This window comes from Cervus elaphus, chromosome 18 (assembly GCF_910594005.1).
Source record: "Cervus elaphus chromosome 18, mCerEla1.1, whole genome shotgun sequence".
Classification (NCBI taxonomy): Eukaryota; Metazoa; Chordata; class Mammalia; order Artiodactyla; family Cervidae; genus Cervus; species Cervus elaphus.
The window spans coordinates 22,645,692-22,670,974 of record NC_057832.1 but is presented as its reverse complement, the minus strand read 5'-3'; the positions used below and the strand labels follow the sequence as shown (position 1 = coordinate 22,670,974).

The 25,283-nt window shown below is 42.6% G+C and overlaps 1 protein-coding gene across 1 annotated transcript in view; it reads left to right on the top strand.

The window, feature by feature from the left end:
• Nucleotides 1-23,900, top strand: part of PON1 (paraoxonase 1) — a 31,470-nt gene extending 7,570 nt beyond the window's left edge. The window contains exons 2-9 of the mRNA XM_043872352.1: nt 2,430-2,500; nt 3,967-4,022; nt 5,253-5,421; nt 8,351-8,477; nt 14,702-14,902; nt 16,335-16,416; nt 20,487-20,615; nt 23,486-23,900. Of these exons, the coding sequence (XP_043728287.1) occupies nt 2,430-2,500; nt 3,967-4,022; nt 5,253-5,421; nt 8,351-8,477; nt 14,702-14,902; nt 16,335-16,416; nt 20,487-20,615; nt 23,486-23,644 (994 nt within the window). The 3' untranslated portion in view covers nt 23,645-23,900. The remainder of the gene's footprint in view (nt 1-2,429; nt 2,501-3,966; nt 4,023-5,252; nt 5,422-8,350; nt 8,478-14,701; nt 14,903-16,334; nt 16,417-20,486; nt 20,616-23,485) is intronic.
• Nucleotides 23,901-25,283: the final 1,383 nt, after the last annotated feature.

Sequence of the window (25,283 nt, the reverse complement as noted above, 5' to 3'; positions counted from 1 at the left end):
CCTCCCCATTTCCCACTCCCATTGATAACCACTAGTTTGTCCTCTGTATCTGTGAGTCGGTTTCTCTCTTGTTATCTTCGTTCATTTATTTCTTAGATTCCACACATAAGTGATAATATACAGTATTTGTCTTTCTCTGCCTAACATTTCAGTAAGCCTAATACCTTCCAGGTCCATCTATGTTGTTGAAATGGCAACATTTCATTATTTTTCTATGACTGTGTAAAATTCATACATGCACACACACATATACACATTACATCTTTACCCACTGATCTGTTGGTATACTTAGGTTGCTTCTGTATCTCGACTATATCTTGGTTATTGTAAATTATGCTGCTATGAACACTGAGGTGCAGGTATCTTTTCAAATTAGTGTTTTCATTTTCTCAGTACATATATGCAGGTGTGGAATTGCTGGGTCATATGGTAGTTCTTTCAGCTTTTTGAGGCACTTCCATACTGTTTTCCACAGTGGCTGTACCAATTTATATTCCCACCAACAGTGGAATAGTGTTCCCTGTTTTCCCAAACCCTCACCAATATTTTTTTTTGTATTATCAGTATCGTTAAATAAATGAAACAATTGAATAGAAAAATTAAGACTGTATCACATTGCTGAGGGGAAGTATCCTTTCACGAACTTTGTTTCAGGTATGTGTGTATGTATGTGCTGCCACCAAATAAAATGCTTTTCCTAATGTGGGTCTTAGTCTGAAAAGCTGATAAAGCTCCAGACTTGCCCTTTTATTTCTTTACTGCAAACTTTTGTGACTATAATGTCAAATTTCCATTGTTGGAATACCTCTTTCTTTCTCAGTCATGGAGGCAGATCACAACTTGCCTTTGAAGTCTGCTTTCCAAGTTCGTGTCCATCATTCAGGGACCACGCTCTCCTTGCAGCCAGGCTTTCCTTGTCTGTCCATTCACCTCTGGATCTGTAGCATTCCGACTGGTAGATCTCTACTCCATGCTAATAATGAACTGTGGCATTTTAACAAAGCTGATTTCTAGATCTCACTGCTAGCCTCTTAAGCTCAGACCCTATTAGAGGGTGAAAATGCTAGCTAATGACATAGTAGTAGGACTAGTGGGAACACCCTACAATTTTTTCTGAATGAAAAGATGGAAGATCAGTCACCTCCAAATTCGTATTATTTTATACCAGGTTGTTAACAATTTTATTCAGTGTCTAGTCACCCCTTCACCCATCCTCTTCCTTCTATGAGAGGAAATTATCAGTAAGGCAAGTGAGAGACTTCTCCGCCTGACTATCTTTAGTCAAATAAGATTTCTAGGGCTGGTCGGATAAGCATTGCTACTCACTCTGGCTGTATTGTATCATTGTTGTCATTGTTCAATCACTAAATCCTGTCGGCCTCTTTTCGACCCCATGAACTGCAGCATACTATCCTTAGTTCTCAAAAAAAAAAAAAAAAAAAATGTTTATTCTCTTGGCTGAGCTAATATGGAGATCCATTTCTTTCAAATGCCGCATCAACAACAGCTCTGTGCTACGCGCCCAGGCAGCCTGCTGGTGCCTGCTTCCCACAGCTGTTCTTTTTTCCTTTGTCCTTGACTCACATGTTCCCCAGGATGTTTATGCATTCCAATTTAATAAATTACTTGTGTGTGTGTGTGTGTGTATGTGTGTGTGTGCACGCGCGCATGCCCACGTGCGTGCGATGCCTTTAAATACACTGGCCTTGGGTAGGATTTCTGAAGTTATAAATCCTTTAAACACACCTGCATTTTTCAAGTAACACACCTGAAATCAGGTGCCCAGTCCAGGCTTTGGGACCACACTGGGCAGACGGCAGGAGGCCTATCTGTCAGCAGCCAGATGGAATCAAATTGGACCCATGTTGTTATTTAACCCCAGCGTCCACTTAGGGCTCCTGGCATGGTTGATGAAATAGTTCCTGTTCTGCCAAAGGGCACAGAGCCCTGAAGAGGACACTGCACATCTTTGTGTCTCTACGCAGGGCTTCCCGGGTGGTGTAGTCTTCAAGAATCCACCTGCCCACAGGAGACCCAAAAGATGCGGGTTCAATCCTTGGGTCAGGAAGATCCCCTGGAGAAGGAAATGGCAACCCACTCCAGCATTCTTGCCTGGAGAATCCCATGGACGGAGGAGCCTGGTGGGCTACAGTCCATGGGGTCACAAGGAATCAGACACAACTGAGCACACAGCACATCTACCCACCTCTGCTAAGTGTACACTAAACGTTGTGCCCAGGGGCCCCGTGTGTCTTGCTCAGGCCTTGTCTGATAGAATTGCTCAGGTTTCAGGGACCACTAACCCTGGGGTTGAAACCCAGGCAAAATACAGTTAAGGAGAATTTTACTGGCTACTTACTTTTGCAACTTAGTTAAATTTCTGGATAGTTTTATGCATATTTTATTCCTTTTTTTCTTTTCTTTTCCAGAGCAAGAATGAACGCTTCCCGAGAAGTAAAATCGGTAGAACTTCCTAACTGTAAATTAATAAAAGGAATAGGTAAGCATTTGAGAAGAGGAAGTATTATCAACTGATAATACTGCACTTGAAGTATTACTTTGTGAGTTATTTGATTAATACACCTATTTAATTCTGTTCAAAAATAAGACTACTAGCCAGGAGAGTATTATCAAGTCAGTAGTTAGTTGTAAATACCAGATTACTTGACCTTTGGCTCTACCAACCTGTCATCAAGGGGTTTGACCGCTTTTTGATTATTTGTTTTTCTTTGGTTCATTTAGCAGAAACTGTAGTCAGGAAGCATTTGATTTTATGGTAACATAACCTGAGCAGATGGCAGAGGAGGGACAGAAGGAGAAAGAGTAATGAGTAAAGAACATAATGTTTATAAAGACCTCACACACCTTTGCAGTTACCACAGGGCTTTCCTTATGCATTTCTCTTTTAATATCTGGGAGGCAAAATTTTCCCAGAAGCTCTCAGTAGATTTCCCCTCAGATCTCATTAGTCAGAGCTAGACAACAGGCTGGTGCCCTAGCTGCAAAGGAAGCTGGGAAAGTAATTAGGGGGCCTCCTTTGTGGGAGGCAGGCCCCTCAGCAAAGATAAAAAGGATGGGGTAACAGAAGCTGGTAGACAGCCAGCAGGGAGGCTCGGAGGACTCAAGTCTCCATCTGGTTTCAACCAATCAGCTTTGTTATTTGAAAAGAACTTGTTTGACATTTATGCTTTTGTTATGTTTGAGGGTTTGTTTGTTTTTTTTAGAATCATTTATCTCAGTTGAGGTTAGAAAGGCTAGATCACATGATTTTATGCAAATAGCATCAATTAGCTTGGTCAGATATCATATAGTGCAATCATTTTTTCTAAAAAACAAGCATGATATTGATATTAAATATCACTGGGTATTTGTAAAATTAATACCAAATAAAAAATCACATATGTCTTGAGATTGATTGAAATTCAAAAAATTTACATGTGTTAAAGCATAACTAACTTGGTGAGTTATTTATTGTTACTTGTAAAGGCATATTCAGCATATGAAACATATCCTCACTTTAACCAAAGCATTTGAAATTTGCTTGTGTTTCCAATAGGGCTTTTCAAAGAGTTTATTTGATTTGGAATGATTAGGTGTCAACATGTATGGGGAGTTTACTCTGTGTCTTTAAAAATTGCAAGCTATTTTCAAATTACTATACCTTTCGTACCTCTGGTGAATTTCCATGAAATTTAAGAGATTTCAGACTCTGAGAAAAAAGTTCTAGTTCATCAGTTTAAAACAAATATATTAAGTGTAAATTTTAAATACAATTTATTATATGAATCTCATAAATAACCATATGAATCAGTTTGAATAAATAAAGGAAAGAATGATTTATTCTGAACCTATCAAAGAAGAACTAAATATGTAGCCCCATTTTCAAGTTAGGGGTGATGAAGAAAAGGCCCCCTGACTTCCTGCAACAGTCTAAACAATCTGTGCTGTCTATACTCTCTTTTGAAGAAACTGGCGCTGAAGACTTGGAGATACTTCATAATGGACTTGCTTTCATTAGCGCCGTAAGTGTTCCCTTTCATTTCCTGGGCTCTGAACCATTTTCTAGGACCAGCAGCTCGCCTTTCATTTCAGCCTTCTTTATACCAATGCCCATCTTCGAATAAAATGAGCGGTGATATGGTTCAAAAAACAACCTGTGTAGGCATACTGGTGTTAGATTATGATCATGTATGTTCTATGCATGTTTGTATTCCTGTGTGTACACTGGACTCCTGGATTCCCTTCTCTTCCACGGTGACAATTTGAGTCCAGTGAGTTCAAGAATGGCTTCCCATTCATCTGTCTATTCCTTGAAGAACATAAGCAGTGTAGTCAAATAACTGCTGAATTGAGTGTGTGTGTGTGTGTGTATGTTCCCCCTCACATATCATTTAGATTTTAATCCTTTTTACACTTTTTGGAATAAGCCTTTTAATTTTAAAATGTTAGTAGGTCATGCCACAATCCCAAACTTCTGGAAAGAAGAGCCATCTTGTTGTTGAAACTCTCTTGCATACAATTCATTGTGGTAGATGATATAGCTCAAAAACAAAAGTCATCACCCTAATGAAGGATAACAGAGTTGATAGGATACAGTATTCAAGTCATCCAGCCACTGAAAATTCTTTGCTGCCTGTTGTAGTTTATTTAATCCAGTTTTCTCCTATGAAGACTGATCATCCTCTGAAGAGGTGTCTTACAAACTTTTTTTTAAAGCAACAGAATACAAATTTCCATTAAATCTTACGTAGGACCCCACTATCTAAAACAAATAGTAGCTGGACTGTCCTACCTTCAAGCTAAGGAAGAAGGAGTTGCTCCCTGGAGTTATTAGACTCTAACCCTAAACCTTTGTTTCTGAGATGCTTCCATGAAACCTGCCAGGGAACGATCCATAACCCGTGTTCTTCTATGTTCCTTGCTTATATTACTGAAGCTTATTAGTAAATGCCTCTCTGGTCTGCTCTTCATCTTTTTTTTTTTTAATCGTCATCATGGGTTGGTAGCTGTGATATTCAGCATACATGCTTTGCAGCTGATGATGGAAGGGTCTGTGCCCATTATGTGGGGTCACCTGGGAGCATGTGACTTCCAGAGACCCCCAAAGACTGCTTGCACAAGCCAGCTAATAGGCTTGCCATGTGGCTTGTGGCCTGAACCAGACAGTGTGAACCCATGTGCTGTCTACCACCTCCATCAGCATTTGAAGTATTAGTAGAGTGCCTGTGTTTTCTCCTCTGTTATTTTATAAGGGATTACGATATCCTGGAATAAAAAGCTTTGAACCTGATAAGCCTGGAAAAATACTTCTGATGGACCTAAACGAAGAGGATCCTACAGTGTTGGAATTGAAGATGACTGGAAGTAACTTTGATGCATCTTCATTTAACCCTCATGGCATTAGCACATTCACAGATGAAGGTAACGAATTCAATGTTTATTAAAAATAAAACCGAATTTAAAAAAAAAACAGAAAAAAATGTTAATGAATGAATATTTCTTTTCATTCGACTAAAGTACAGTCATGAATCATGTGCTCACTCTGGATTTTAAACTTACCTCCTATGTGAATTAAATATAACATAACCATGTAAATGCTTGAGAATGCTAAAATACTTGAGATTTGCAAAGCACCTAATTTTTAAAAATAGTAACATTCACATAATCCCTATAATTACCATAGTGATAATACTCAGCCCTAATAGGAATGAGCTTTTCCATTTTAAACAATCATACAGATCCAGATGTTTATAGCAATAGATTTCTCTAACGTAAGACACCTGCAACCTACAGATCCACTGACAGTCACCTTCAACATGTCGCTACCCACTGGTTCCTTTGTTTGTCTTCAAACAGTTTCTCCACATTTTGACAAATTGCCCCATCCATTATGCTTTCATCTGGTTTCTTCCCTTCTTTTTGCAGCCATTTCCTTGGTCTCTACATTAATTCTCAAGCCTGGTTGTGCACACAAGCACCTGGAGAGTTTTAAAAAGCCTGATGCCCAGGCCCCAGCCCCAGATATTTTGGTTCAGTTGGTCTGAGGGAGGCTTGAGTGGTAGTGCTTGTTACAAGCTCTCCAGCAGATAAGAATGTCAGACCAGGGTTGAGAATCCCGCCTATCCCCATGGCCTCCATCAGACAATCCCTTCCTTGGTCCTTGCAGACTTTTCTGCAAGGGGGGACTAAAATTGCTGCCTTGAAAGTCATCAGCAATGTCCTTATTAAGAAACTCTCTCCCAACTCTTCCCCTCCTTCCTTCACTCTTATTTTATACAGTTGGCCACTCAGTGGTAAGAATCTGCCTACAAGGCAGGAGCCTCAGGAGACCCGGGTTCAATCCCTGGGTCAGGAAGATCCCCTGGAGAAGGGAATGGCTACCCACTCCAGTATTCTTGCCTGGAGAATTCCATGGACAGAGGAGCCTGGCTACAGTCCTTGGGGTCACAAAGAGTCGGACACAACTGAGTGGCTAACACAACACCTACGGCCAAATTAAACTCAAAATGTTAAAAAGTAATTCATCCTCTTATCTTCCCTTCTTCATGTTTACTCCATATGACTTCCCTTCTTCCATATATATATCTATTGAAATTTATATACATACATATGTATTTCCCTTTCAGTGATCTCTTCACCCATTTATTAACAGTATATTTTATTTTTAAGATATTGTAAGTGCAAAGAAATAGGATGTGGGGTGTGTGCATGCTCTTTTGAATTAAAAAGGGAAAATAACCACATACATATTATACAGGTCCTCATATAAATTACTTTTGCTTTAAACACTGCATCATGGATTCCTTTCCCTGACAGTGCATTCAGAGCTGCTTTGTAATGGCTGTTTGGAATTCTGTGGCATGGGAGAACCATAATATAGTTCATCTGTTGATGGATATTGAGCCTGTTTCCACCTTTATGCTCACTGAAAACTAATGCCAGAATAAACATTCTTATGCATGTAGCTTCTGTGACTACTTATGATAAGTTCCTAGAGGTAGATTCTGCTGTGCAAAACATGAATCTGGGTTTTCATCCGCACTTATGTTAGATTTCCACTTCCCATATTCCTCAGCCATCATCAGGGACTTTTGGTACTTCCTGTCAAATTCCTCTCCTATCCTCTCCTGCCTTTTCCTGTCAGTAGGGTAAGGCTCCAGGGCTTACCTACAGGGGACTTTCAACCAAGCAGTATATGACCGTGGGTATTGCAGTAATCCAGGCGTGTGGAGAGAACTAGCGCCTCCTGATCTAGCCGTTCTTCCTCCTGCCTGGATTACTGCGGTACCCACAGTCACATTCTGCTTGGTTGAAAGTCCCCTGTACGTAAGTCTTGGAGCCTCACCCTGAGCCCTACAAGACTAACCTGGATTCCTATGTCTATGGCTTCAATCCTCCCACTCTTTCATTCACTTCTACTCCAACTACAACCTCCAGCTAAGCTCCTGCCTCAGGCCCTTTGCACATTCTTTTCCTGCCGCCTAGAATACCCTTTCCCCAGATATTCATTTAGTTCAGTCTCTCATTTCATTTCAGTATCTGCTTTAGTATCATCTTCTCAGAACTTGCCTGACTCCCATGAACAAGACATCTCATTACTCTGCATCCTTTTATCTGGTTTTATTTTCCTTCTGTAGCACGTAACACCAATTAAAATAAACATCTGCTTGGCAAGGGGCCTAATGGGAAGCCTCATAGCTGGCTTTTCTGTTCAGATTTCTTCCATTCAACCTCCTAAACTTGACACTATTTTCCTTTAAACACCAATTTGGTCATGTCAAAGCTTTCCAAAGATTCACTGCTTCCGAAGGCAAAGACTATGGTCTAACATCTGATCACTCCTTCTTGACCACTTACACTGGCTTCTTTCATGCTGCAGAGTTGCACTGACTCCTGGAAGCTGCATCCCTTTGATATTATCTCTCAGGTGCTCTTTTTATGGAATTTATCATCTCACACTGTGTAAATTACACCTGAGCACACCTTCTCTTATTGATATTCTTCTCATCTTTTATCTCTTTTATCTCAGTGCTGCATCTTGCTGAGCCCATTTGCAGCAGAAAGCTTAATAAGCTCTTTGGAGTTTTAGTGTCAAGGGCTGCTCATTCTTAAGTTGAGGACTTTTTCCCCCTGTGGAGTCTGGCGGTTTTTAGACTGTCACTGGGTCTTCCTTTAGCCATTTTTCTCTGGAGCAATCACAAATGCTTCTCTCTACAAAGAGATGAAAATATTCCATCTGCCTGACATCCTAAGTGCTGGTTGGAGGTGGGTAGAAATTGCTTTTTGGAGACAGAGCTGACAGCTGAGAGCTCAGTTAATGCTTCGATTTTTGTTTTTAATCTCTTCTCAGATAATACTGTGTACCTGCTGGTGGTAAGCCATCCAGATTTTAAGTCCACAGTTGAGTTGTTTAAATTTCAAGAAGAAGAAAAGTCACTTTTGCATCTGAAAACCATCAAACATGAACTTCTGCCTAAGTACTGAGATATGACATATTTCTGTTTTCCTTTAACACCAGGGGATGGTTTGTCTACTTTTAGTGTTTCCTTTTGGCAGGGGTGGGGGGTGGAGTGGGGAGATAGTGGTAACTCTCCTTTCTTTTTTTTTTTTTAATTTTATTTTACTTTCATTTATTCCTCTTCTAATGCTCTTTTTCCTCTTTCTTATTTTTTAAATTATGAAAGTATGATAGCATATTTACAGGAGACTAAAGTTACTTAAAGCTCAACATTCAGAAAACTAAGATCATGACATCCGGTCCCATCACTTCATGGCAAATAGATGGGGAAACAGTGAAAACAGTGTCAGACTATTTTTCTGGGCTCCAAAATCCCTGCAGATGGTGACTGCAGCCATGAAATTTAAAGACCCTTGTTCCTTGGAAGGAAACTTATGACCAACCTAGACAGCATATTAAAAAGCAGAGACATTACTTTGCCAACAAAGGTCCATCTAGTCATGGCTATAGTTTTTCCAGTAGTCATGTATGGATGTGAGAGTTGGACTATAAAGAAAGCTGAGTGCTGAAGAATTGATGCTTTTGAACTGTGGTGTTGGAGAAGACTCTTGAGAGTCCCGTGGACTGCAAGGAGATCCAACCAATCCATCCTGAAGGAGATCAGTCCTGGGTGTTCATTGGAAGGACTGATGCTGAAGCTGAAACTCCAATACTTTGGCCACCTGATGCGAAGAACTGACTCATTGGAGAAGACCCTGATGCTGGGAAAGATTTAGGGCAGGAGGAGAAGGGGACGACAGAGGATGAGATGGCTGGATGGCATCACCGACTCAATGGACATGCTCCTGACTGCTGCTAAGTCGCTTCAGTCATGTCCAACTCTGTGTGACCCCATAGACAACAGCCCACCAGGCTCCTCTGTCCCTGGGATTCTCCAGGCAAGAATACTGGAGTGGGTTGCCATTTCCTTCTCCCAATGGACATGAGTTTGAGTAAATGCCGGGAGTTGGTGATGGACAGGGAGGCCTGGCGTGTTGCAGTCCATGGGGTCGCAAAGAGTCGGACACGACTGAGTGACTGAACTGAACTAACTGAAAGTTACATATAGTTTCACTGTATATTATTAATACAATTATTTTTTAAGTAGGTAAATTAAGACTTTTAATTGGAGTTTCAATATCAAACTCTCAAAAACTAATAGACTCAACAGACAGAAAAGTAGAAGGATATAGAAGACCTGAAAGGCACCATGAACCAATTCAACATAATTATGATTTATACAATTTTCACACAACAGTAGGATACAAATTCTATCCAAGTTCCCATAGACTGTAAATGAGGGCAACTCTCCTTTCTGAACTCCTCCAGATGTTCATCCGCAGAGACTTTTGAGGACTCAAGCTCCAGAGAAGACACCCATCCTCTTCCTCCCTCATTTCCCTGGTTGGCTGGACCCTGATTTATGGCTCCTAGTCCCAGAGAATGTTCCTCTATGCTTTTACCAAGAAAGCACTCTACTCTTCTCCAGAACCAGACTTAGTATCTCAAACCCAAACCGGTTTCATGGACAAATTTCACCTCTTGAGCTTATTTGTTCTTGATATTTATAGTAAAAGTTGGAATTGTACATGTTTCTAAGAATTAGAAACACAAACCCAAGAGATCTGTGATCCAGTGCCTCTAAGACCTCCCAGAGCTGCTTCTGCTGCTCTTCATTTGCACGGGATTTCTGAAACAGCGGCTCTGTGTTAGCAGCCAGCTCTATCCCAGCTTCCTCCACAGCACAACATCTAGAGAAAGAAAACACACACAGATCCCTGATCCCAACACAAAACTGACATCCTCACTGGCCTTTGTTGTTGTTTAGTTGCTAAGTCGTGTCTGACTCTTTGTGACCCCATGGACTGTAGCCCTCCAGGCTCCTCTGTCCATGGGATTCTGCAGGCAAGAATACTGGAGTGGGTTGTGGTTTTCTTCTCCAGGGGATCTTCTCAACCCAGGGATGGAACTCACATCTCCTGTATTGCAGGCAGATTCTTTACCTCTGAGCCACAAGGGAAGCCCTAGGGTTCTGTTTATGAGGTAATGATGGATTTAAGAAAATAATTTGACACTATCTTCCCACACAGTTTTTATCCTCTAATCGTTGTGATCTTTTTAGAATCTTAACCTCTATTTGAATGATTTACCTGCAGTACTCAATTATCTCCGAATGTGTAAATCTGGATTTCTTTTAAACCATGTGGCACGTACTTGCAGGTGTCTAGCAAAGCACCTGGTAAGTGATGTGTGCTGAGTGTTACCAGGGCTCCTCCCTCTCCTGTCTTACCAGGCGGGGCTGAAGCTGAGGAAACTGACACTGCAGAGAAATCAGGTTACTGGAGGAAGCCAAATTAACCAATGCGTGACCATTACAAACCACAGCCCAGGTCTTCATCTGCATGAAAGTTCAGAGAACAGCTTTTGGTGGGAGAGTTTATTCATACCTTCATTCAACAAATATATTTTGGAAAGAGAATGAGGACACTGAGTGTCTGGAGACTGTGCCAAATACCGAGATCTAAATTAGGGGAAAGTGTGTGGACTAGAGAAGCCAGACTAACGGCAGAAATGACAGTGATAATGAAAGCTGAATGAGCTTCCGCTATAACTCAGGTGGTGCAATAGCCAATTTAAGAGATTATTTTGTTAGCTTTTACAAGCATGTTCTTAATTAGGTTTTACTACTATACCATGTTAAATTTAAAACAAATGAAACCTGGGGACACTGCTTCAGGGGACACTGTCAGTAAATGGCACAACTGGAATTTTAATCCTTGAGTCTGGAGCTTGAGTCTGGAGCTTCTGCTCTGAGTCGCTATGAAATAGTGAAACTTATTTTATTTCTTTTACCATTTAATCTTGGAAATCTTAGTTTTGTCCAATTTTCTAGGGTTAGGGCTTTTTTTTTTTCTTTTGTTGTTGCTGTTCAATCGCTAAGTCATGTCCAACTCTTTGTGACCCCATGGACTGCAGCACACCAGACTTCCCTGTCCTTTACTATCTCCTGGAATTTGCTCAAACTCATGTCCATTAAGTTGATGATGCCATCCAGCCATCTCATCCTCTGTTGCCCTCTTCTCCTCCTGCCCTCAATCTTTCCCAGCATTTTTCAGGGTCTTTTCTAATGAGTCAACTCTTCCCATCAGGTGGCCAAAAGCGTTGGAGCTTCAGCTTCAGCATCAGCCCTTCCATTGAATATTCAGGTTGACTTCCTTTAGGATTGACTAGTTTCATCTTTCATCTCCTTGCTGTCTAAGGGACTCTCAAGAGTCTTCTCCAGCACCACAGTTTGAAAGCTTCAGTTCTTCGGTGCTCAGCCCTCTATATGGTACAACTCTCATATCCGTACATGACTACTTGGCAATTGCAAATGCATTGGTCTTTGGCAATACAGAACCAAACTATAGTTAGTGTCACAATTAACTAAACTTCTGCTCTCCCGACCCAAGGGTTAGCCATGTATATTTTCCTCTTTGTATTTGATGGTTGTTTATAAGGTTGTCTATAGCATTAATGGGCTTCCCTGGTGGCTCAGATGGTAAAGAATCTGCCTGCAATATGGGTAGGCCTGGGTTTGACCCCTGGGTTGGGAAGATCCTCCGGAGAAGGGAATGGGAACCCATTCCATTATCCTTGCTTGGAGAATCCCATGGACAGGGGAGTCTGGTGGGCTGTGGTACATGGGGTCATAAAGAGTCGGATACAACTGAGCGACTAATACAACAACAACATAGCGTTAATATTCCAATGACTAATCTATTATAATAGAACAGGCTATTAATAATAATAACATTTTTGGTCATTATTGATCATTTACAACATGCCAGGCATGGTGCCAAGGTCTTTGATTCATTATTTCATTTTATTCATACCCCAACCTTCCAAAATATGGAGAGGCTCAGAGCATAGTGACACGCTGTGGCCACATACCACGTTGAGGGCAAGCACAAATGGAGGATTCAAATGGAGCCCATCAGATTTCAAAGCTATGACTCTAAACCTTTCTGCTCTGCTCTTTTTTAAAAGGAAAAACAGCAAAGGATTAAAAAGCATACTAATTTCATACATTTACCTTTAAAAAAGAGAAGGAAAAAAAATCTTTCCGGGCTTCTGCCTGAAGCCCATACAGACTAATCCTAAATTCTCATATAGGAACCCCCTTTCTCATATAGGAACAGTGGCTACCGTTGATGGAGGCTTTGTAAGTGGCAGGCTCACTGCAAGGCAGATAGCAGGCACTGTCTCATTGTAATTCCCACTGCAATGCCACAAATGAAGATGCTGACCCTTGGTCTTATACTAATGAGCTGTATGACTTTGGGAAAATCATTTAACCTCTCTTTGCAGATGAGAAAACTGAGGCTCTGTATGCTTATCAAAGATGCCCAGGAGCCCAGGGCTGCGTCAGAGCTGATGTGCTGGGCTGTGACGCCCTCCGCAGTGGAGCTGAGATAATTCTGTCCTGGATAATGGCCCAGAGGAACTTCTGTCACCTCAATCAGCACAGAATGACTCACTTACGTGCTCGCTGTTGTACCTATTAAAGCAGAAAAATAGATTCATATATCTTAGATTTTCACTAACACAGAATCAAAATCAGAACAACAGCAACAAAAAAGCCACCGCATCCTATTTCTGAGAGTTCTTGATCACGGATATGTCACTCCGTTTAGAATCATGAAACTTTATAGCTGAAAGTGACCCTGTAAGGCTGGACGATAGACCAGTCGACCTCCTCCTTTTTTTTCTTTAACAGATAAATAAACTGAGGCCCTGGCATATTAAATGATTAACTTTCCCTAGATTACACAGCTAATAGTAGCAGTTCAGTTCAGTCGCTCAGTTCTGACTCTTTGTGACCCCATGGGCTGCAGCACGCCAGGCCTCCCTGTCCATCACCAACTCCTAGAGCTTACTCAAGCTCACGTCCATCGCATCAGTGATGCCATCCAACCATCTCATCCTCTGTCGTCCCCTTCTCCTCCCACCTTCAATCTTTCCCAGCATCAGGGTCTTTTCCAATGAGTCAGCTCTTCACATCAGGTGGCCAAAGTATTGGAGTTTCAGCTTCAACATCAGTCCTTCCCATGAATATTCAGTACGTCCTTTAGGATGGACTAGTTGGATCTCATTGCAGTCCAAGGGACTCTCAAGAGTCTTCTCCAACACCACAGTTCAAAAGCATCAATTCTTCGGTGCTCAGTTTTTGTTATAGTCCAACTCTCACATCCATACATGACCACTGGAAAAACCATAGCCTTGACTGGATGGACCTTTGTTGGCAAAGAATGTCTCTGGCTTTTAATATGCTGTCTAGGTTGGTCATAGCTCTTCTTCAAAGGAGCAAGTGTCTTTTAATTTCATGGCTGCAGTCACCATCTGCAGTGATTTTGGAGCCCAAGAAAAGAAAGTCTGTCACTGTTTCCATTGTTTCCCCATCTATTTGCCATGAAGTGATGGGACCGGATGCCATGACCTTAGTTTTCTGAATGTTGAGCTTTAAGCGAACTTTTTCACTCTCCTCTTTCACTTTTTTCAAGAGGCTCTTCAGTTCTTCACTTTCTGCCATAAGGGTGGTGTCATCTGTGTTTCTGAGGTTATTGATATTCCTCCTGGCAATCTTGATTCCAGCTTGTGCTTCATCCAGTCCAACATTTCTCATGATGTACTCTGCATGTAAGTTAAATAAGCAGGGTGACAACATACAGCCTTGACGTACTCCTTTCCTCATTTAGAACCAGTCTGTTGGTCCATGTAGCAGAGCTATAACTAAAATGCGAGTCTCAAGATTGTCGGGTTTTTTCCCACTGCCTGGCACTGCCTTGAACTGCTCTAAACGAGCATAAACCAATGTGGCCTGGATAATGACTCCTGGATTAATTTAATGTCTGTGGAGCTTAGTCTGTCTATACACATACACACACACACACACATACCATGGCACTTTTTTCCATGACACAGTTAATAGGTTTTGTTCTGTTCCTTTGCTATAATAACCTCTTCGGGTTTCTTCAGGTAATTACTGTCTTCGAGGATTGCATAGGCAGGACTGATTGCACATGTTCTGGGCTGTAACAGCTATTGTGAAGTTTCCGTCGCACATTCTGATTTTACGAGTATATATCATGAATGCCACTGTGTGAGCCTGCCAGGTACCATGCCTTCACCCGCCTGTGTCATATGTGTATGTTTCAATTGCAGTTTGAATGACCTTGTCGCTGTGGGCCCTGAACACTTCTATGCCACCAATGATCACTATTTTGTTGACCACTACATGAGATCCTGGGAATTATATTTGGGTCTAGCATGGTCAAATGTTGTTTACTACAGTCCAGATGACATTCGAGTGGTGGCCAGTGGATTTGATTTTGCTAATGGGATCAGCATGTCACCTGACAGCAAGTACGTGAACTCCTTAAAATACCACATTTGTCCCGAGATTCTCATTCGACATATTTAGAGCATATTCATCTTCTAAAAAGGGGATACATTTTAGCATGTTATTCCAGTAAAAGGAAATCGGGGAAAATGTAAAATGTCTTAATTTCCAGGGGGTAAAATATATCAAATCATAATTTACTATTTTGTGAAGGCATATTCTTTTAAGGTTTTCCAGGTGGTGCAGTGCTAAAGACTCCACCTGCCAGTGCAGCAGACACAAGAGGCAAGGGTTTGATCCCTGCGTTGGGAAGACCCCTTGGAGGAGGGCAGGGCAACCCACTCCAGTATTCTTGCCTGGAGAATCCCATGGACAGAGGAGCCTGGTGGGCTAGTCCATGGGGTCACAAGAAGTCAGACACGACTGAACAGCTGAGCATGCATACTCTTTTAAATTCCTTTTTTGGGGGGAGTGCATTTCGAGAGGGGGTACATACAAAAAACATTTAGTTTGATTTTGCTTGCTTTGAAGGAAGATTTTTGAGTGTATCATGAGATTAACAGTTTGTGAGTATGTTTATATCCGTAGCACTGGTTTGTGACATGACAGAGATTTTGTGCCAAAATGTAAATCAAGCCACTGCTTCCTTCATCAAGGAAGCGTTACTATGGGGAAAAAGTCAGCTTCATAAGTAGTATGCTTAGTGATGTAGTTGATTCATATTATTTTCTGGTGGTCACCTTTAAATAATTCACAGAGCGGGTCTGGGGACCACACTTTGGGTAAGAGTGGTGTATGTATAAAATCCTCTTCATCTCGTATCATTAAGCATTTGTAACATACTTAGAGGGCTAGTATCATATTCAGAGGGTAGTAACGTATACAGAGAAAGCAGCACAGTTTTCAATTACTCATATCATCTCCTGGTCTTCAAAAATAGCAGATAATCACACAGTCATTTCTCTCTTTGTTCTGGGAGGCACTGTGCTTAGACTGGCCAGAGATCTTTATGATGAATGTGACACTGTCCTCACGTAGAGGGGAGGGAGTCTTCTCTCAGATCCAGGCCAAGCACTTGTCTTCTCTTGTATTTCCTATGGCCTAAATCAAGGGGTGAAATGCAGAACCTGGGGCTTGCCATTATGTTGACAAACCAAGAAAAGCGATGTCATGCTTCTGCTTCCAGATGCTAAGAACTGGCGTTAGAGTTAAATTCCTTGCCTACTAGTTAGGGCCAAATAGTTTCCCATCTTTTGAAATAAGTTTTCAGGGATTAAAACTCCCCTGTATACCATCAACTCATTGAGTTCCTTCAGAATCCAGTGTGTTTTGAGACAGCTTCCGTTTTCCAGTCTCTGAGCAAAGTTCTCCCCCAGGAAGAGTTATTTTTCCTTCATGGTAACCTTCTGAATTGCTTCCTTCATGGGCTTTGATGTAGCTCTTTCTTCTTTGAAGGTATGTCTACATAGCTGAATTGCTGGCTCATAAGATTCATGTGTATGAAAAGCATGCTAATTGGACTTTAACTCCATTGAAGGTAAGATGTATTAACACTATAAGTTTGTGGGGTGATAATTAGATTCTAATTGATTTGTGAAATTAGAAGTGAGGAAAAAGGATTGTCTAATTGGAGTGGGTGAGAACCAATTTTTCACTCCTTTATTAGGAGGCATCAGCATCATCTGGATTTGTTGTTCACTTTTGCTCGGCGGCAGAGTGGGACGTGACAGACCACACACATCATCTCTGTAACTTTGATTCTCTCTGTTCTCGTGAATTTCCGGCTTGGAAGTGTGTTCTTCACTCCTCTCTTCCCTCCTCTCTGCCTTCCTCTTCCCCTCCTTCCCCTCTCCTCCTCCACGTTGATAGAACAGACAACAGCCTCAGCTTGCACACAACAGCACTCAGCACAGTATCTGTGAAGCCCGGTACTCGCGATGGCCACCAGGTGGCCCCATGACCAGCTCTGCCTCCAGCCCTTGGCCCCGCTGCTGAGCCTGTCCTGTCCGAGTATTTCTGGAGCTCTCCTGGCAATGTGCTTCCTCTGGGTGGGGCGCTTGTCCCTCTGCTGCGGTATTCTTCCTCCTTCACACCTCTCTCCTTCACATCTTTCCAGATTTCACTGAAATGTCATTTCAGTGAGGCCTTCCCCGGCTGCGTACTCTTAACTTACAACTCTGCTTCTCCCGAGACAAATGCGCGCGCGCACACACACTTCCCATCTCTCTTATGGCTTAATTTTTTTCGCTTCAGCATCCTTTGCTAACACGGTTTGCATTCATATTTTCCTTCTCCTCCCCAGTGTCTGTCTGCCTGTCCCACGAGGATATAAGTGTCACGGGACAGATACTTTCTCTGTGTGTTCCGGGGACAGTTCCCACACCCAGTACGCACTCAACAAATGAATTGTTAAAGTAACATGCTGGGGCCGGGCATTCTTCAGGGGTTCATCTTTACCTGTACCAATTCTGATCCAGTCTGAAGGTTTGGATCAAGAGGGGTAAAAACACAAAGGAGCGGAAAGAAGAAGTGTGAGTAAAGCAGAGCATTATGAAAATGATGCTTTAGAAAAGTCTCTCCCCCGCCAAAACTGCCCACGGCGCTGTGAAGCGATGTTGCCTGTGACTGTGCCCGTCAGCGCTTCTCAAGGACCGTCGTGAGGGGCTTTATTCTGAGAAAATTACCTCGAAGCCCCATCACATGTAATATCATATTTGACACTAAAAATCGTTGACAGGCCTAGTTTGGTATTCGCTGCAGTAAAATGGAATTTCACACACTCAGACTGGCTGAGGGGATAAAAACAAATTCTGGTTATCACAATAGATACTTCTGCAAACTGAAAGTTAAAGGATTTTATAAGAATAAAACCCCATCCAAGGTACATTCAATACCGAACGATAAAGGTCCTACTCCTGTTGATTGAGGGCAAAGTGTATTTCAGGTTTGGCTCCCACTTCTGGCAGAAAATCCTGCTGGTGTCCTGACATAATAATTCAGGTGAGACTCCCCCCTCCTCAACTAGGTAGTGTCACTCTTTCTTTTGGAGGATCATGTTAATCAAGTCCAGCTGATTACTACTGGAGTGCCAAGAAATTTGACAAACTAGCTGGGGTTGATATTAGAATTTGTGATGAAATGTGGATGGGTCTGTGTCCTAACTGTAGTGTATAAATGGAATGAAATATTACTCAGCCCTAAAAAGGAATGGAGTGATTCATGCTTGAACACCAATGAATTTGAAGACATGCTAAGTGACGTTATTATGCTAGGAATACTTAGCATAAGAGTCCTTATGCTAGACACAAAAGGACAAATATTCTATGACTCCACTTATATGTGGTACCTAGAAGAGGCAAATTCATAAGGAGAGAGCAGGATAGGGGTGACCAGGGGACGGGGAAGGGAGGAATGGGGAGCTATTTGGTACAGCTTCTGTTTGGGATGATGAAAGGGTCTGGGAATGGAATGTAATGGATTCGTGACATTTTGAATGCACCTGATGCTACTGAGTTGTACACTGAAAAATGGTTAAAATGACCAATTTCATGTTATGCATATTTTACCACGATAAAAATGATCCCTTCTTCAAAACATTTTCCAAGACACAGTCAATCAATTAGTCTCACTTCAGTGAGTTCCAGTTCTCTAAAAACTGGGATGTTTTTTAATAGAGGATACCGTTTTCCCCAAAGAGAATCATTTATTAAGTTTCCTTGACCAAGGAATGCAAACGTTTCCACTGGACTTTGTGGAAGCGTGACACATGGTCTGTACCTGCGTCTTGGTGAGTTGGTATTGCTGGGAATCATGGATTTGCAAGGGAAGAGTTTATTGCTGAGGCCAGGATGGGCTCCCTGTTGGACTGTCCAGCTCTTCCTGGGCAGAACACAGCCCTGCCCCTTGCTCAGCTGGTGCACGCGGCAGGAGCTTATTACTGGTGTGAAGAATGAATGGGTCCCGAGGCTTCTGGGTCCTCCCACTCTCACTGCCTACCCTCATCTCTGCAAGTTTTTATCTGCTGCGGAATTCACTGGTTGGCCATGACCCCTTCTAAGATAGTAGCAGCGCCCCAAAACAAACATTTTCCTCCCAGAAAGTTGAACTGATTTGTAGGGCAATAGGGCAGGGAAGTAGAGAACAGACGTGTGGACACACTGTGAGAAGGGGAGGGTGGGGCCAACTGAGAGAGCAGTACTGAATATCTACGCTCCCAAGTGTGAACTAGATAGCTAGTGGGAACCTGCTGGAAAGAGCAGGGAGCTCAGAGCGGTGCTCTGTGATGACCTAGAGGTGTGGGATGGCAGCTGGGGGTGAGAGGGAGGCTCTAGAGGGCGGGGATGATACACACACACACATATATATCCCCTCCCTATCTATCTAGATACATAGATAGCTGATCCACTTCATTATACAGCAGAAACTAACACAGACAACATTGTACAGCAATTATGCTCTGATTAAAAAAAAGAAGAATTTAACATACCTGCCTAGAATGCCTGACACTGGGGTAGATGGGGTTTGGGGATGGAGGAGACTTGGAGATGATTTTGGCCAGAGGACATTTACTCGACCACCTCCGTTGGCCAAACTTGCCTGTTTCCAGGGTGGGAATGAGTGATGGCATTGCGTGAAGGTGAAAAGGAGGCCCTGCTTCAACCCTTGAGCATCCTTGTCCCGTCACAGCCAGGTCCCCACCTGGCTCGCACTTTGAGTGGAAAGCACAGGGCTTTCAGGGTTGGCTGCCCATGCTCTGGCCTTTGTGACGAGTCGCCGCCAGTTATTCCAGGCTCTCTGGGCACTGAGGTATGCTGGCCTCTGTTTGAGGTACATGGTAGATATTGCTTATCCAACTGAGAGTTAGAGGTAGACAAATAGATGCTATTTCTCCCCAGTAGAACGCAGCCAAGATGATGAATGATGGAATTAAGAATGGTTGGTATTATTTATGATCCTGGTACAGAGCAGTGACAGCAATCTGTGCAGTCAACACACGCTTGCAACTTATATTTAGAGAATAAACAGCAGAAGAACAGGGAGTGAATAACATCAGGAAGCTGAAGGAGAAACTCTTCCACAACTTCAAGGCACAAATTAGACCCCGGGTGACCATTTCTCCTCTGGCTGCACAGCCTATGATTAGCCATTAAAGAAGAGCCTACACTTCACTGACGCGCTCATCAGAAATGAATCCACATTTCCTGGTTGTTTTCTGAATGCTTATAAAAATATCATTTGCACATGCCGTTTCTTTGAAGGAACTGTTCTATGCTGCACTGAAAACTTTTTTTTTTTCACTTTCAGTTTTTAAGTTCATGCACTGATGTTAGTCCAAATGCTTTCATGTCACTTTTAATAGTCTTTCTTGGTTTTTCTGATCTTCCCCTTTCCTCACATTCTGGAAAATGGCAAAATACTAACATAGATAGAGAGCTAGAGGAATTCCCTGAGTGCTACTGAAATGGGGCAGGGGGCAGAATCGTCTTATCCCTGGAGCAGGTGTACGCTGCCCGAGAACGCCGTGAGTTTTCTCTAATGTATTGCTCCATCTCCTCTCAAATTTTTTTATTGCTTTTTGTCTTTCTCCCCTTGGTTTTCATCTACAAGTCTCTGGACTGTAACACACTCGTGGATAACTTATCCGTGGATCCTGTGACAGGGGACCTTTGGGTTGGCTGCCACCCCAATGGCATGAAAATCTTCTCCTATGACCCGGAGAATCCTCCTGGATCAGAGGTTAGTTTGAGAAAAGACTCATGTCAGCGCCCTCATTCCCAGCTAGTTTTCTGTTGAAAACATAAATCTCAAATATATGTGCAAATAAAAGGGAGACGTGGATAAATGACCTAAATGATCCGATAAAAAATGGAATTTGACTTTGGGAGGCATTTGAGACCGAGTCTAGGTGGGAAACAGATGGTACCTGCAAACTGGGTGATGTGGGGGGTTTTAATGAGGGCGCTGTGTACAGAGGTGCGGGCACAGGGAGGGAAATGAATGGGGGAGGGTAATGTGGTACCCCAGGGCCCCCCGAGAGGTAGGCATGGTTACCGGAAGCCCACACAAGGTGAGAGTTGTGTGCGGAGAAGGTGCTGGGAGGGGAACTGACCTCTGGTTGAGGGATGGAGCCAGCCGGATGCGGCCACAGCCCCACACAGGGCGGGGGCGCCTGGGTAGACACTCGGCCTCCTTCTCAGGCTGCCCATCCCTCTCTGCTGCTGGGAGGTGGAGGGCCAGGGAGCCCCGAGCAGGCTCCGGAAAGGCTGAGCGGAGTGGAGGGTGAGCCTGGAGGGCTGGGTTAGGACAGCCAGCATGGGATTGGGCTCCGTATCTTTATTTCAGTAGTCAGTTTCTCCGACTTGGCCATTCACAATAGTTTAAAAAATACAACAGACCACATTGTTATGGTCTACACATTTGTGTGTTACCTGCCTTCCTATTCAACATCCTTTTCCTGGGTGTTAGTACATTTGCCAGTTCATGTAATAGAGCAGTTGTAAAGCAGAGACACCATTGTCTCCAAACCTTCCGGGCAGAATGGGAACATAAATCCTTGCTGGAAAGATCTGAGCTTGAAAGACCTCTTCTATCTTAGTTTTAGTACCCGAAGACTCTATTCATGTCAATGGCCTTTTTTCCAGTGGATTATTTTGACAGTGCAAGCAAGAATTTGAAACTCACTTTGCCGTGAGAATTTGAATGTTTACTGTGACTTAACTAGGGTTTTCTACTCGGCTTTCAGTTTGTACTAATTATGCTGGCTATTTACATCAAGTCCTCGGTATACTTTTTGGCGTAGTTTACTGTTACGCATTCTTTTTAAGGGGCTCCCTTGGAGGAGGAAATGGCAACCCAATCCAGTGTTCTTGCCTGGATAATCCCATGGACAGAGGAGCCTGGCGGGTTTCAGTCCATAGGGTTGCAGAGTTGGACATGACTGAGCAACTGAGCATGCATTCTTTTTAAAGCTTTAAGAGTCAGTCTCATTACCCCTAAAAAAAATTTTTTTTAAGTCTGTGTCTCTTAGATAAGAAACAAAAGCCAAATATGTATTTCCAATTACATGTTGGCCCTTCATAACCTTTTCTCTGGGTTTACAAGACAGTTGTGATTACGGTGAATGGCAATCCTTTGTGCCTTTTGCTAGTTCTTAGCTATTAGGACTGCTGGATGGTATGCTCAATAGAATTGAGGAAATGTATGCTGTGGCGTGTTCACTGTTCAGAACTGGGCAGAATGTTAGATTCTAATTTGTTCTCGCTTGTAAGCTCATTTGGTGAACTTGAACCATTTGCTACAGCATGGACTCAGTTTGCTGTTCTGGAAAAAAAAGTGCTTCCTTTCTAATGATGAATCTGGCAAAGAATAGCAAAAAGTAATAACCATCCATGATCTAATGCACTGCCCCCCAGAAGAGTGACTTGGTTTTAATAGAAAGTGGCTTCCTAAAGCCAAGGTGCACCATCAACTATTTCCCAGTAACTACGACATGTGAATGCTTTAACAATTTCCTAAAACATCTATTTTTGGTGCCAGCTGTTTTGGAGTGGTCCTTTTAAATGCACGCATGGACCTTTTAATAATCAAGCACAAGCCTTCCTAATCTGTCATATTCAGTGTTTCTGTATGTCAGTATCTGCTCTTCAAGTCATTGTATTTTATCTTAAAGCCTTCAGAAGAACACCAACTTAAAGATGAAAGGGAATTTAGAGTTAATATAGTCCCACCTGAGCTGGGCATGTCAACCCACTCCAGTATTCTTGCCTGGAGAATCCCATGGACAGGGGAACCTCGTGGGCTGCCGCCTATAAGGTCACACAGAGTTGGACAGGACTGAAGCGGCACAGCATGCAGCCCCACCCATCTCATTCTACAGACGAGAGAGGAACAGAAAGTGGGAGATCCCAGATACAACCCTGGGCTCCTGCCTCACAGTGAGCTTGCGATAGTATGTGACTCATGTGAAATCACCATTGGCCAAAATTGTTGAATATTGGCTGTCGTGTGTAGTCAACTTGAATACTACTATACTGCTGCTAATGATATAATCACATTTCTGCTCAACTAAATGAAAGAAACTGAACTCATAAAATCTTACGTATTAGGATTTGGGGCCTTAAGTTCAGAGGAATAATGAGTGTGGAGGAGAGGTATGCGCTTTTTGGGCAACACTCTTTTTTTGTTGTTTTTTTTTTATTCCCATATTTAAAAACCAAGAATTAAGTGTAAACATCTAAATTCCAAGCTTACCTGAAAAGACACAAAAACTGGCCTGAATTCCAGCATGGTAATACTTTGTCTCTTACTGAGTAACCCCAGCTCCATCCTGCAGTGTACCACGGTGCCCCTGATGGTCTCATACCCAGGCTATGTGACTGCCTCACGGTTCTTGCTTCTATAGGTCTCTAGGGTGTCTATCTTTGTTAAAGATGATCTGATCAGAATCTGTCATTTTTGCCAATGAGGAAATAGATATCTATAGAGAGTCATTTTGGAACAACATGCGGTTCACCTAACAGTTTCTTCTTATGGAGAAATGACCCCATATTTAAAGTTACGTCTCGAGTGACTTTAAAAAATACTAATGTAATGTTATTTTTGGATAGGTACTGCAAATCCAGAACATTTTAACAGAAGAACCCAAAGTTACAGTGGTTTATGCAGAGGATGGTAAAGTGTTACATGGAAGCACGGTGGCTTCTGTGTACAAGGGGAAAATGCTGGTTGGAACCGTGTTCCACAAAGCTCTTTACTGTGAGCTCTGACTGGCTGATCTGCACCCGGGCCCTGACAAGTGGGAGCTCTTCACGACAGCTGCTGCCACATCTGAGGGGCCACAGGGATCTCAACAGTGAACGCTGACCCGAAACTTGGACATCACAGGAGATGGAGGTCTGTTTAGCTGGGAACAGATACTACGCATATGGCTTTTTTGGGCGTGTAATATCAAATCAGTCTTGGAATATCTGAAAACCTCACTTACCAATGAAAATCCTTTAAATAAAATCGCTAAAATCATTACATCAGCTGTCAGGCCTTAAGTATTTTAACTCTGTGTGACCCAGAAGGTCCTCTCCCGAAAACACGTGTTCCCTGGAGCACGTGAGCTTACTGCTGCCTGTCCTGTCTTGTCAGGGAGCAGGATGACGTCACATGACGTCAGTGCCCCAGCACGCAGAGCCGGAGGTGCTACCGAGGCGTCCTCAGCCCCAGGCTCACCTGACCATCGCACTTCCTGGCGCACTCAGACTCATTCCCATTTTCCCTCCCAGATACGACATTCCCAGTAATGGCTCAGTGGTAAAGAGTCTGCCTGCCAATGCAGGAGATGTGGGTTCAACCCCTGGGTCAGGAAGATCCCTTGGAGAAAGGAAGGGCAACCCCCTCCAGTATTCTTGTCTGGAAAAATCCCGCGGACCAAGAAACCTGGTGGGCTGCAGTCTATGTGGGGTTGCAAAGAGTTGGACATGACTGAGCTGAGCACGCCTGCAGTAAACATAAACCTAAATTACCCCAACCCCCCTCTTACTCTTGCTCATCCAGTTCTCCTCTAGCAACGGCAAGCAGGGAAATCTTCAAATTCTTGGGAGTGTCATCACGCCTGACCATGATGAGTGAGTGTCTGTTATTTCAACACAAATTGTACATTTTAGTTTCTCTGACTTGATAAAAGGAAGGAGTTTGTTCACTTCGATGACTGGATATAGAGGGAAGCCCATAATTGATTCAGGTAAAACCAAGTGCCCTCAAAGACAATATTGTTGTTGAAGTGGTGCAGAGGTAGGTTTTCTTTTCCTATTTCCTATTTTCTTTTCTTATTCTCACTTGCTGTGGAGGCTAAGAAGGAAGCAATGAAAACATAAACAAATAGAAAGCAATGAAAACGTAAACAAATAAAAAAGTAGAAAATACCAACAACCTCTGGTTATCTTCTGAGAGATGTGATGAGGAAGAGAAGATGACTCTATCATTTTCTTATAAAAGCTGGTATGAAAAGGTTACCCATCTTCATTTATTTGTCTGTTTTGAAGGTATGGTTTCCAGTCTGGTTTATTTCTTTGGGATGACAAGGCAGACCCATTAAAAACAAAGTTTTATTGAGGCATGTTCCATGATGATGGTCTGGCATTTTGGGGAAAATGCTCTGCAGAGAAATTGAGAACTGCCAACTGCTGATAATTCAAGACCCCTGACTTAAAGTAACAAATAGGAACATCGTGTTTGGATCAAAAGAACACTTTATTCACTTCAGGATTAGAGTTATCTTAATCCCGATTTCAGCGAGCATAATATCCTGTGCCGATGAGTGCTCAGTGATTCAGTGGTGCCATTCACGGCCCTTGAACTGGATCCTCGAAAACACTGTTTTGAGACTATCAATGGCTGTGGTGCTTTGGTGGGTAT